At 36.6% G+C, this 13,103-nt stretch overlaps 1 protein-coding gene and 1 pseudogene across 1 annotated transcript; both read left to right on the top strand.

The window, feature by feature from the left end:
- LOC131356255 (uncharacterized) overlaps nt 1-4,607 on the top strand; it is a 31,089-nt pseudogene extending 26,482 nt beyond the window's left edge.
- A 1,183-nt stretch (nt 4,608-5,790) lies between these two features.
- Nucleotides 5,791-12,708, top strand: LOC131356439 (butyrophilin subfamily 1 member A1-like). The gene is made up of 9 exons (XM_058395488.1): nt 5,791-5,911; nt 6,029-6,096; nt 7,355-7,705; nt 10,268-10,543; nt 10,794-10,895; nt 11,174-11,200; nt 11,625-11,651; nt 11,938-11,967; nt 12,170-12,708. Exons 2-9 carry the CDS (start codon nt 6,042-6,044, stop codon nt 12,706-12,708), a joined length of 1,407 nt encoding a protein of 468 aa, XP_058251471.1. The 5' UTR covers nt 5,791-5,911; nt 6,029-6,041.
- Nucleotides 12,709-13,103: the final 395 nt, after the last annotated feature.

Genomic DNA, 13,103 nt, shown 5'->3' with positions numbered 1-13,103 from the left:
TTTCCCACATATCCATTCCAGTGCCACAGTGTGAGACTCTGATGCTTCTCAACACAGCAGTCACAGTATTGCTGCCCTGTGGTGCTGTGGCTGAGTGGTGTAGTAGTGCTGGTACTCTAGTCAGTGATTATGACAGATGAGGTAGTATGTTTCATGTCTGCTGTGACACTAATCTGGCTATTAAAAGCTGCAACAAATCTATGTAGATCTGACCACTGTTACAGCTTTACAATTATATGAAAGTCTAAATAAAATGTAGAATTATTTTCATTAGCCAGTGCTTCAGACTGCACTGAAGACCTCTGCAGGACTACTGTAATGTCTTTAAATATTGTAAGTTTTGAGGGGTTACTTCCATTGATTAGATGTTTGTCCAACACATACCACAGATGTTTGATCAGAGTGAGATCTGGGGAATTCTGGGACAATTTTTGTGGTGTGGCAGAGTGCTTTATCCTGCTAAACAAAAAAACACCACTGCCATAAGTGAATACTGTTGCAATGAAGGGGTGTACTTGGTCTGCAACAATGTTTGGATAGGTGGCTCGTGTCAAGGTAATATCCACATGAATGACAGGACCCAAAGTCATCAGAACATTGCGCAGAGCATCACATTGCCTCCTTCAGCTTGCCTTCTTCCCATAGTGCACGTTGGTGCCATCTTTTCCGCAGATAAGCAATGTCCATGTACAATGTATCCAAGTCATCCACTTGCCATAAAAGAAAGCATGATTCATCAGACAAGGCCACCTTCTTCACTTGCTCATTGGTCTAGTTCTGATGCCCTTGTTCATAGACACTCAGACTAGTCTATATATACACAGATGCATACACAGCAAGCTCTGTGTGTTCTGACACCTTTCTATTATAGCCAGCATTTTTTATTCAGCAATTTGTTCTACAGTAACTCTTCTGTGGGACTGGACAGGACAGGCTAGCCTTCAGTCCCCAGGTGCATCACTGAAACATGGGCACCCATGGCCCTGTTGCCTAGATCCCAGTTGTCTTTCCTTGAGGTGGTCAAAAAACTTAAAAAACTCAAAAGCTTAGATGCATACAAATTCAGGCTTTTATCTAAACAAAAGACAAGTACTATAGGTTATAAAGAACAGGTGATTAGCAACTTAACATGGCTATCTGAGAACTTATCTTAGAACTCTAATTAAGGGGAAACATTAAAAACATGGGTGCAGTCAAGAGTGCATGTGACATGGTCATGTGAATTGTAGTAGGCTGAGTGTTATGATGGGTCTTGCAGTCAAAAATGGCCATATTGAATCTGAAACCAGCACTGGCGTAACACTGTTTTGTTCAACCTCTTCCCCTCTGTACATATGACATGGTGAAGTTTCACAAAACAGTGTACATAAGGGCAGAGGGCAGAATTAACAGCTTCTTCTCATGTTTGCTGAAATCAATACTTGCAAACTATTGTCACCTCTGGTCTTGTGTCCAGAGTCTGTGAAATCAGAAACCATAAAGAAATTTAAGAAATGTAAATTCATCAAGCATTTCAAACTTCAAGCAGCTGAATAGCCAAGGAATTAAAATTAAGAATTAAAAAAAAATTTAAAAACATATGGGATACTTTAATGATCCTGGCTTTAATCAAACTCTATCCTGAAAAATCACAACAAATGTGTGCTCAGGAAGGAGGCTTCATTTATTAGTTACACATTTCGGTGATGTACAGTGCCATGGCAGAGGAGCAACACAGTGGAGTTTTCCTAATTTTAAGTTGCTTCATCAATCCAGTCATGCTTTAAAAATCTGAGCTACACAGGCTTTTTCTTTGTTTCACATCAGTGGATTCGATAACAGTCCACAAAATGCTTTTCATTAAAATCACAACTTATTCATGGACTTGATAGAGTATGGGCTGGGACCTGATAAATGTCCTGATGTAGTCCATCAAATAAATCTGTGTTGCAAATTAAAATTGATTAATGATTTCATGACTGATGTTTTAAAAATAAGAGATGGATTCACCGGCTTTTACCACAGCTTTTTGACTGTGCTATTTTTCTAAAGCATGGCAGGATTCACGGTTAGGAATAAGTCTGAAATCAAGCAGTTGATTATCTCTTCTAATGACAGATAATTAAACAAAGAACAGTAGATAATTAGATAATTTGGGTTTTTTTTTTTTAAAAAAAAAATAAAAAAAACTTTTCAAAACTCTGCTGGGTTGATATTCCCAATGCAAAATCAAAATTCATTTTCAGCTGCTTGAATTTTTTCATCTAATTATTCTGATATGTATATATATATATATATATATTCTTATAACATATAATATATAAAATATAATATAATATAACAATATATAAAATATCAAATATTCACAGTGAAAATTATATTAACCACAGTTATTTTTTCTTAAGGATGACACACTCTGTTTCAGGTTCTGTTGACTCTGATTTCACTCCACAGAGGGTTCTGTAAGATGCATAGAGGCACAAACACATCATTCCCTGTAAAATAAATGACTTGTTTTCTATATGACTTATAACTGACCTGTAACATCATGTTCCCCTTTGTGAAGTGAACTTAATCATTTAACAATTATATAACATCAGAGGACAGTTACATTTACCTTATCACTACATTACACCGCTGAATCTATTTATACTTTTATTTATATAGAATTTACACCAAATATTAAAACCTAAAGCACAGTACAAAAAGTTTGAATCAGGATTCAGAGACTAACATTGCATTTTCCAGATAAAAATTAATAAAGCAGTGTGCAAAGTCTAGACATAGTAAATTAGACATGGTAATACTTTCTGTTCTCTATATCACCGAAGAGTGGAGAAGACATATAAATTTAAATAAAGAAAACTTGTATGGTTTTATCCATTACACACAGCATCTTGTCCCAGCCTCTAATATGGACTTTTTCTCTTTTCAGCACAGAGAAAGAGAGAGAAAGATGGTAATTACACTTGAATTTGTAGTTTTTAGCTACATTTGCCATGAACTGTGAAAAAAGAAATTAGACGTTTATAAAGAACAGATTTTTATTTCTAATATTTCTCTTCTTTCATTACATTTGTCTTTACTCTATCTTTACATTTACGTAAAAATCAATAGATGGCAAGCTTGTTTTTTTTGTTTTAAATATTAATTTATTTTAGTTGATACATTATTTGTACTTTTGGTCTATACTATAGTGTACATATTATTGTAAAATATTTCATGTTAATTTTATTTTAAAATCAAACTGTTGTTTGCATAAAATAAAGCAAAGGTTTTTTTGCATGTTTTAGAGTTTACAGAGATGAGGAAGTTTGCAGGTAAGAACATTTTCAGGGTTTTCTTCAGTACAGTACAGTTAAAACAGTCTTCTGTATTTATTTTATTCTGTGTGTGTGTGTGTGTGTGTGTGTGGGTGGGTGATCATGCATGTGTGTGTGTGTGTGTGTTTTACAGTAACTCAAATCTCAGCAACAAAAAAGATATCTTTTGTCTCTAACAGTTTTTCACATAAAAACTGCAGTTCACTTACACAAGCACACATACACACACAAACAAGCACACACACCACTCACACACACACACATGTAGTCCCTCTGAATGATGAATTTGTTTTTGTCTTTTCAGAGCTGCAGAGACAGAGAGAGAAAGATGGTAATTATACTTGAATTAGTAGTCTTTAGGACTTAACTACATTTGTCATGAACTGTGAGAAAAGAAATTCAGATTGTTTGATTTAATATTTCTGTCCTTTCTATACATTTAGGGAAAATCAGTAGATGACACTAAACTTGACACTAAACTATAGTGTACATAGTTCAAAATTAAATATTTCATTTTTATTTTATTTATTTTGTAACTGTAATAAAATGTTTCACAGAGTTTGCAGAGAAGAAGAAGTTTGCAGGTAAGAACACTTTTACCTTTCAATCTTCAGTAAAGTTAATGCAGAGTCTCTTTGTGTGTGTGTGTGTGTGTGTGTGTGTGTGTCTAACTCTAATCTCAGCACACACACACACACACACACACACATACAGTCTCTCTGAATGATGAATTGGTTTTGTTGTGTCTGTGTGTTTCTCTCAGTGGATCTGACTCTGGATCCTGATTCCGCTAATCCTCAACTCATCCTGTCTGATGATGGAAAACAAGTGAAAGATGTAGACACACAACAGGATCTCCCTGATTCACCACAGAGGTTTAAATTCTCCTGTATTGTGGCAAAGCAGAGTTACTCTACAGGGAGATTTTATTATGAGGTACAGGTCACAGGGAAAACTGCATGGACATTAGGAGTGATCAGAGAGAACATTGACAGGAAGGCGTGGATGACAGCGACTCCTCAGAATGGATTATGGCTTGTGGAACTGAGGAATGAGAATAAGTACAGGGCTCGTGCTGATCCCCCTGTCCCCCTCACACTGAGAGAGAAGGTGGAGAAGGTGGGGGTGTTTGTGGATTATGAGGAGGGTCTGGTCTCTTTTTATGATGTGGAGGCCAGATCTCACATCTACTCTTTCACTGGTCAATCTTTCAGTTCTGAGAAAATCTTTCCATACTTTGGTCCTTGTAATAACAAAGGAGGTAGAAATTCAGCACCACTGATCATCACTGCTGTTGATGAGTGATCTGTTTTATTCTCTATAATATATTTTAAAAAGTTTTACTTTACTCCAAAGATGACTATAATGCTTAATTACATTTAAAATAAAATAATTTGTCTACAATATGATTTTAGAGAATTCAACTAAAATACATTCTGTAAACAGTTTAAACATGTACATTATTAAATAATACACATGTTTACATGAACACTAATAATATGATCTTATCTGATTTCAGCAGTTAAAATCAGATTCGAATCCATTTTTCCAATTCTAGAAATTCTATAAATACACATGGTATTCTGGTATCTTAGTCCAGTTACTGACCTACACGTGATTAAAATGAAACTCATTCAATGTCTGTGTGATTTCTTAAACGTCACAAAACGCAGTTCTTACCATATGCTTTTAATATTTTTAGAATGTATAAAGATGATTATAATACATTATTGATTGGATGTGTAGGTTTGTAATTCATGTTCTTATTTGGTCTGGTTGTTTATGATGATGAAATTTAGAACAGTTAAAGTTAATGTTATGGAGTTGATCAGTGATGAAACTGATTTAATGCTCTTAATTAATTGATAATTGTTAATGCTGACTGCTGACTATTACTAGTGTTTTTTTAATATGTGGTATAATCTATAATCCAATAATTTCTATCCATCTGCACAATCAAACTCTATATTAAAGTTTTTTAAAAGATTAACAGTGCATGTCTGTGTATGCTTACCAGTCCCTGGAAACGTTTTTTTTTTCTTGACTGAAAGCAGCTGTTGTTTAAATAGATATAATGTAGAGAACAAAACTTAGTCACATCCAGTGAGTTTTGGTTTATAGTGTTGTACTTTCTGTCTCGGTAGCACACCAGGTACCTCACTACATTGAAAATATGTTTCTTTTACACTCATATATTAAACGCATGTAATGAACAGAGTCACTATTATAAATACCATACATGTATTTGGCATGTGTTGAGCATAAACAAGGGTAAGTCTCTCTCTCTCTCATTCTCTCTTGTGTGAATGCATGGTGTCTGAGGGAAAGACAATGGAAATGCCCAATATAGGGCCAGTGGAGGTCACTGTGAAAGACATACTGGACCACTTGCATCTATGTGGAAGCTCTTTTGAAATTCTGGCTAGCATGGCTACTACCTACAAAGACACTACCTACATTCTAAGCATGCTTTCTTGAGACATAAAAAGGGGTATTTGGTCTCTCAGTTATAAACAGGTTACACAGGTTACACAAACGAAAGTACACCAACTGAAATTGTGGACGTTTTTCGTGTCCTCTTATCAAGAAAATATAACTCCCACAAAGTTGTGAGTATTAACATTTTTTTGATAAACTAATTTGCACTAATTCATAAAATGTTATTTAGATTGGTTAATAATAATTTATAATTTATCAGGATTTATTAATGAATAATGATTTAACAGTTTTTCAGGAATTATGTTTTTCTGTGTGACTTTCCTGATTCTGTTCAGCTTTATGGAATCTAAATCAGGTATGAAATAACTGTACTCTGTGTGTGTGTGTGTGTGTGTGTAATGTAATGAATTTAAAGGTTGAGATGTTTTTGCGCCCAGAGAATTCTGTAAGTTTAATCGAGTATTCAAATTGTTTTTGAGAGATCCGGTCTCTGATCTTATTGTAAACGGTGGTGTGTCACTCTCTTTAACTGAACCCTGGTTTGTGGAAGAGCTGAGTATCATTAATGGCTCAACAACTGGGAAAAATTTGTTATGATCAGCATAGGAGACGTAAATCCTTCTATACTATATAAGAAGTAAAAACAGCTGATCGGTACTGAGATAAAGTAAATTTAAAAAAAATAAGAATCATCTGTCACCTTAATCACAAGTATGTGATTCATTAGCTCACTTTGTGGTGCAACTGAACAATGTGAAAAATGCATATCTCATACTAACCTGCTATACTGGGTACAAAGCTATGCAGCACGGTGTTTTTTCTAAAATTTATTTTTTATTTTTCCACAACCATCTGCAGGAAATCTGCATTGTAAATAAAAAATAAGGATGACATTAAGCTCAGTTACATTCCCTTTCCATTGCTTGATTTAACATTTTCATGTTAAATTCAGTCAACTGTACATGATATAGAAGGTAAACCTCCAATAAAACCCCATATCTGACAGTCCAGATCAGAGCAAAAGGTACCCACATGTCCCTGAGCCAATACCTACTAGGCTAACCATAAAGAAAATATAGAAATGATGTAGTAAACCTGTAGTATTTGGTAAGAACTATATTTGAAACCTAATCTGCTCATAAGGAAAGGTGGCTCTGAGTCTCAAATTTATAGAGCTATAAGAAAGAAAGAAAGAAAGAAAGAAAGAAAGAAAGAAAGAAAGAAAGAAAGAAAGAAAGAAAGAAAGAAAGAATCGCCATGAAGAAACTGGTAGATCAAGGAAGACCTCCACAGCTGATGAATTTTCACTCTAATGAAGAAAAATCCCTATATACTTGTACAACAAATGAGAAATACCCCTTGGGAGACAGGAGTGGATTTATCAATGAATAATGTCTGGTGCTGTGTTCCAATACATTTAGTGGGGCCCATATACAGGGGTGTCAGAAAAGTCAGGAACCAAGGAGAGTAAAACTGCATATATTTAATTTAGTATTCATTATTTACAATATGTGCTTCACATATTAAGTATGTATTGTGCTCTATGCATTTTCTCACCTGTACCTGTAGTTTGCAAATGTAATCAAATATTTTTTTCTCTTCTGAAAACACAGAGCAGTTACAGGTGATTGGCCCAGAAGCTCCTCTTGTTGCTGTAACTGGTACAGATCTGGTGCTGCCCTGTTTTATCAAACCCAATACCAGTGCTCTAGACATGACTGTACAGTGGCTGAGAGTAGAGAGAGGGGTTTTATCAGTGCATAGCTATAAGGATCATGAAGACAAAAATGAAAATCAGGCTCAATCCTACAAAGGGAGAACATCACTGTTTAAAGAGGAGCTACAGAAAGGCAACGCTTCACTCAAACTCTCAGCTCTCCAAGTTTCTGATGCAGGAGAATATAAATGTCTCATTGAGGACAAATCCTGGTATGATGACATCACTGTTCATGTAACAGTTGAGGGTAAGTTCCACCTTTGCACTAAAGGTTTATATTATGAATATTACGCTTACAACGTTTTGTCTTTCTTAACCCTGATCCTAAAGAACCAACCCCTTTCCTTACACAGGGTTAATGTTTTTATTTTTTATAACAATCCCTAGTATTAGTTTTAAGAGTAAGCATTGTAAGTAATTGAGTGTAGTTTTATATTTTTGATTGGTAGTCTACACACTGATTTTTGTGTTTTTCTTGTTTTCGTGTTTTTCTTGTTCTAGCACAATCAATTAAGAAAGGGATGTTTGCTTCTACAATACATCTTGTGATGCACTTTATCATCTCATATGTTACTTGGGGTCACAGGGTGTTTTGGGTCTTATCATCAGATATCTTAACCAAGGTGATCAGGCCCTGGCATGTGTCCAAATAGCTTCTATTTTAAAGATGTTCCACTCATCCTTCAGTTTTGTCAACATGTATAATGCAACCAGAGCCATACAGATTTCCTCAGTGACTGGCCCCCACTGGCCCCAATGCAATTGGTTCCATGTATATTCTACACATTACACATTACACACCACTCAGACATATCCACCTAACACAACCAGCATCATACTAGCCTCTGTTGTGCCCTGTGATGCTGACGAAGTGTTCTTACACATAAACTAAGCTGCAAAGCTTCTGCAACCCAAATCTATGGGCTAGCACTGTGTTAGCCACTGCTTTCTGTAGCATTCTTCCCCCAAGTCTGCATACTTGCCTCACATCATTTCATTGGCTTCCTCCAACCTCTCCTCCCAGAGCAATATAGCATGTCATCATGATGCTTTGATGTTTCTGAAAGCAGCACTATGGTCTCAGGGTGTTCTTTTTTATATGTTCTGGGAAACAGAGATGCTTCCCTAGGTCCACTCTCATTCACCACCTTACCAGTCATGTGCTGTTCCAAAGAGACCAGATGCTGCCTTAAGCCTCTCTCCAAAGCAAACAGATTCACTGAAATAGCACATCCATTGATGATGTCTTTTTCTACACAGAGCCACACAGAAATGACTGCTCCACAGATGAATCTCAGGCTCAAACTATAAATGTTTTAGTCTATGATAAGGTCTCTGTTCTTGCCGGGAACACGTGTCACTCCTGTGTAGTCTCAGACAGCTTGTATTTTACGCATTGGTTAGATTCAGCCACAGAACACTCATTTAGAGGTCACCATACTGAATCTTCCTTTTGACACTGAGCATTGAATTTGTGAAGCAATTAACTGCTCAAAATTTGAGTTCTCACTCTTTGGAATCCAAACTTCTTCTTCCTGGCGTTCAGTCCCACTGCGTCACAGGGTCCGCCTTTTTGCATTGTCTTTTCCATTTGGCGCGATCAAGGGCATCTTCGGGGGCAACGTTGGCACGTTTCATTTCCTCTGTGATTTTGTCCATCCAGTGTTTCTTTGGTCTCCCCCATGGCCACTTTCCTTGAAGGCTGATTCGCATGGCTGTCTTGGCTACAGAATTGTCAGTGCTTCGAACCACGTGTTCATACCATCATAGCCGAGCTTCCTGCATCTTATCTATAATAGGGGTGATTCCAAGGATTTTCCGGACGTCGGTGTTCATGACGCGATCCCATCTTGTTAGGCCAAGGCTCCACCGTAGCATGCGCATCTCTGTTGCATGGAGGGCTTGCTCGTGCTTGGCAGCGGCTGGCCAGCATTCCAATCCGTACAAGGCAACTGGGTGGACAACGATCCGATAAACTTTGGATTTGAGGCGATGCGGCATTCGGCAATCACAGAGGACTCCAGTGACTTGTTGCCATTTCATCCATGCAGCAGTAATGCGAGCACGGACATCTAGGAGCAGGTCACCATCGCTGCTGATGACTGACCCAAGGTGCTTGAATTTGGTGACCTTTGTGAGGTCCACTCCATCCACAGTGATGGAGCCGTCTGATTGCGGACAGCACTCCATGTACTCAGTCTTCTTCGTATTTAATCGCATGCCGTTATCGCCAAGGCGAGTCTTCCACTGTTGCGTTTGTTCTTGTAAGTCTCCTCGGTCTTCACCCGAGAGGAAGACATCATCGGCGTACAAGAGAGACCATGGGTGGGGCCGTTGGAGATCGTCACAACGTCCATACACAGGACGAATAGGAATGGTGAAAGGGCAGAGCCTTGGTGGACGCCCACTTTGGTCGTGAATGGTGGCGAGGTTCCAACAGGGATGCGGATGGTACTGCTGGTATCTCAGTAGAGCAGCTTGACCCAGTTGACATAGGCTTCTGGGACGCCACGTGACCACAGGGCATGCCAGATCAGCTCATAAGGCACCTTGTCAGAATCCAAACACTTTTCACAAATCTCAACTGATGGGCTACTTTCCCACTCCTCCAGATAACATTCAGGATATTTCACAGTGTGCTGAAGTAGCCTGGGACACCTCTTGAATGCTTTTTTGGGTACTTTGCTGGGTCCAAAGGCTTTGCTTACATGCTGGATTTCCCCAACCTGGGCTCTTTGCTGTTCAATTCAATGTTATGGATTGTAGATCTTTTATATGATTTCACTTATTTGCTTTTTATTGCCCATAGTTCTGGGAAGCCACCCAGTGATCAGGATGGAGAGTTATGATAACTTAGGAGGGATTAATCTAGTGTGTGAGTCCAGAGGCTGGAAACCTGAACCTGAGGTTCTGTGGCTGGACAGAGAAGGAGTCACTCTGCCTGCTGAAGATACACAGATACACAGAGACACTGAGGGCTTCAGTGTGAAGAGCCACATCACTGTTTATGATTATAGTGACAACAGGTTTTACTGCAGACTTCAGCAAAGACATCACATGATGGAGACACACATTATCATTAATAGTAAGTGTCTAGGATTTAAAAAATAAAACTCTGCCACTTGGATTTAGACTGTAACATTACATCCAACTACATACTATTATAATTACAGATGGGGTAATTAATAATGGAACATAAGGATTAGAGCGTATACATTACTTTTATTATATTTATTAGTAATTTTGTAACAGTTCTCTCTATATGTGTGTTTTGAAGTTATCAAAAGTTCCTGTTTCTTAAAATATCTCTAACACTGTAGTTGTCTTCATTTTAGGGGAAGTCTTTGGTGTTTGGAAGTGGGCTGTCTTCATTTCAGTTTCAGCATGTCTTTTTGCTGTTGGATTGATAGTAACTACAGTTATCTTTTACAAGAAAGGTAATATTTAGTTCAGTTTACTTCTTAACATCTGTAGCTTACATTATGGTGCAGTTCATACATACATTAAGTCCACAGCTTCCCAACTCTGGCCCTGGAGATCTTTCTGTCCTGCAGATGTTAGCAATCATCCTAAATAAATGTGATTTGAGGTTGAAAAATCATTCAAATATAAGTCCACACTACCTCTTCTGGAAAAAAAACTCAATTTAAACTTTTATTTATATAAAGTATTTTACACAAAATATTTAAAACAGTTTTATCTGTTTTATCCACAGAGCTTCAAAGGGAAAAGCAACATGCAGGTGAGAATGAATGTTTTGCGCTTTAAAATCATAGTGGTTATTTAGTAATTTATTACATAGTAAGTTCATGAATATCAACAGACAGTAACCCCATGATCAAATTATATCATGATCAAGATTGGGATCTTGTTAGATTGTCAGTCTGCCTTAGTGATAAAATAGCTGAATCAGGATTCAGATAATAAGTTTTACTGAGATTTTCCAGATTAAAAATTAGTAAAGCAAAGACCAGAAATAAAAGTAATGCAGTCTATAACACTGTATTGTAGAAAAGTAGAAATATAAAGTTAAATAAAGTAAACTTGCATGGTTTTATTTCACACACACAGCTCTTAAATGGACAATAATATTGTAAGCGTATTAAACAATATCCTACAAGTATCTTATCCCACCATCTAATGTGAATTTTTTTCTTTCTTTTCAGAGATGCAGAGACAGAGAGTGGAAGATGGTAATTACTATTTAATTCAATTTCTCAGGAACTGTGAGTAGAAAAATTCAATATGTGCTTATAAAGTAAAGATTATTATATTTAAATTTCTCTATTATCAGCGTAAAAAATCTATATGTGACACTAAACCTTTTTGTTGTTTTAAATATTAATTGATTTTATTTGGTGTGCATTTTGGTCTGTATTATTATTTCAATGTTAATGATTGTATTATTTCACTTTATTTAGTTGTTGAATCTGTGTATTTGCAAAAACAAATATAAGATTTTTATTTGATGTTTCACAGAGTTTATAAAAAAGAAGAAGAAGTTTGCAGGTAAAAACAATTCATCCTTTTATTTTATCAGGACAGTTAAATTAGAGTACTACTGTATTTAGTTTTGTGTGGAGGATCTGAATGTTTTGTTGTGTGTCTTTGTTGCTGTAACTCTAACCTCAGCAACTAAACACATGCACACTGTGTCTCTAAATGAATAATTTGTTATGTTGTGTGAAAAGTGTCTGTGTGTTTCTCTCAGTGGATGTGACTCTGGATCCTGATACAGCTCATCCTGAACTCACTGTGTCTGCTGATGGAAAACAAGTGACACATGGAGACACACGACAGGATTTCCCTGATACACCACAGAGATTTGATTTTCCCTGTGTTGTGGGAAAACAGAGTTTCTCCTCAGGGAGATTTTATTATGAGGTGCAGGTCAGAGGGAAAACTGCATGGACATTAGGAGTTGTAAGACAGAACATTAACAGGAAAGGGTGGATGACGGCGAATCCTCAGAATGGATTCTGGATGGTGGATCTGAGGTGTGAGAATCAGTACAGAGCTTATGCTGATCCTGATGTCCCCCTCACACTGAGAGAGAAGGTAGATGTGGTGGGGGTGTTTGTGGATTATGAGGAGGGTCTGGTCTCCTTTTATGATGTGAAGTCCAGATCTCATATCTACTCTTTCACTGGTCAGTCTTTCAATGAGAAACTCTATCCATACTTCAGTCCTTGTAATAATAAAGGAGGTAAAAATTCAGCACCACTGATCATCACTACTGTTAATAAGTAAATATCTGTTTTATATTCTATATTTTTTTGTATTTTTTTACACAGATAATACACTGTATAATGTTCAATTTCAAATGTGAAATATGGTAAAATAATAAAATCATTTGTTTAAAAATTTGATTTCAGACAAATTTTTTAAATAAATTATGTGAACAGTTTAAACACATAAATTTAATATTTATTTATTTATTTACAAGAGCTAAGTTAATATTATGTAACTGATCAATGTTGAAAATGTTAGCATGCATGAACTTCACATTTTGTGTAACTTTCCATAATTTAATGCCGTTAATTGATAATACTGACTAGGCAAATTGTAACAATGCTTGCAGAACCAGAGCGCCAGAGGGAGCCATCACCCGAATATTGACATTTGCAAACTCACTTCCTGTCTTA

The sequence above is a fragment of the Hemibagrus wyckioides genome, linkage group LG07 (genome assembly GCF_019097595.1).
Source record: "Hemibagrus wyckioides isolate EC202008001 linkage group LG07, SWU_Hwy_1.0, whole genome shotgun sequence".
In the NCBI taxonomy this organism is placed as follows: Eukaryota; Metazoa; Chordata; class Actinopteri; order Siluriformes; family Bagridae; genus Hemibagrus; species Hemibagrus wyckioides.
Note: the sequence above shows the minus strand (reverse complement) of the source record. Positions and strands in the feature narration are given on the sequence as shown.

What these genes read in the sequence shown, in the direction of transcription:
- LOC131356439 (XM_058395488.1), top strand. Translation starts at nt 6,042, where the DNA reads ATGTTTTTCTGTGTGACTTTCCTGATTCTGTTCAGCTTTATGGAATCT. An exon ending in TGTTCATGTAACAGTTGAGG is followed by an intron (nt 7,706 to 10,267) that starts GTAAGTTCCACC and finishes TATTGCCCATAG; the next exon opens with TTCTGGGAAGCCACCCAGTG. An exon ending in AAGGGAAAAGCAACATGCAG is followed by an intron (nt 11,201 to 11,624) that starts GTGAGAATGAAT and finishes CTTTCTTTTCAG; the next exon opens with AGATGCAGAGACAGAGAGTG.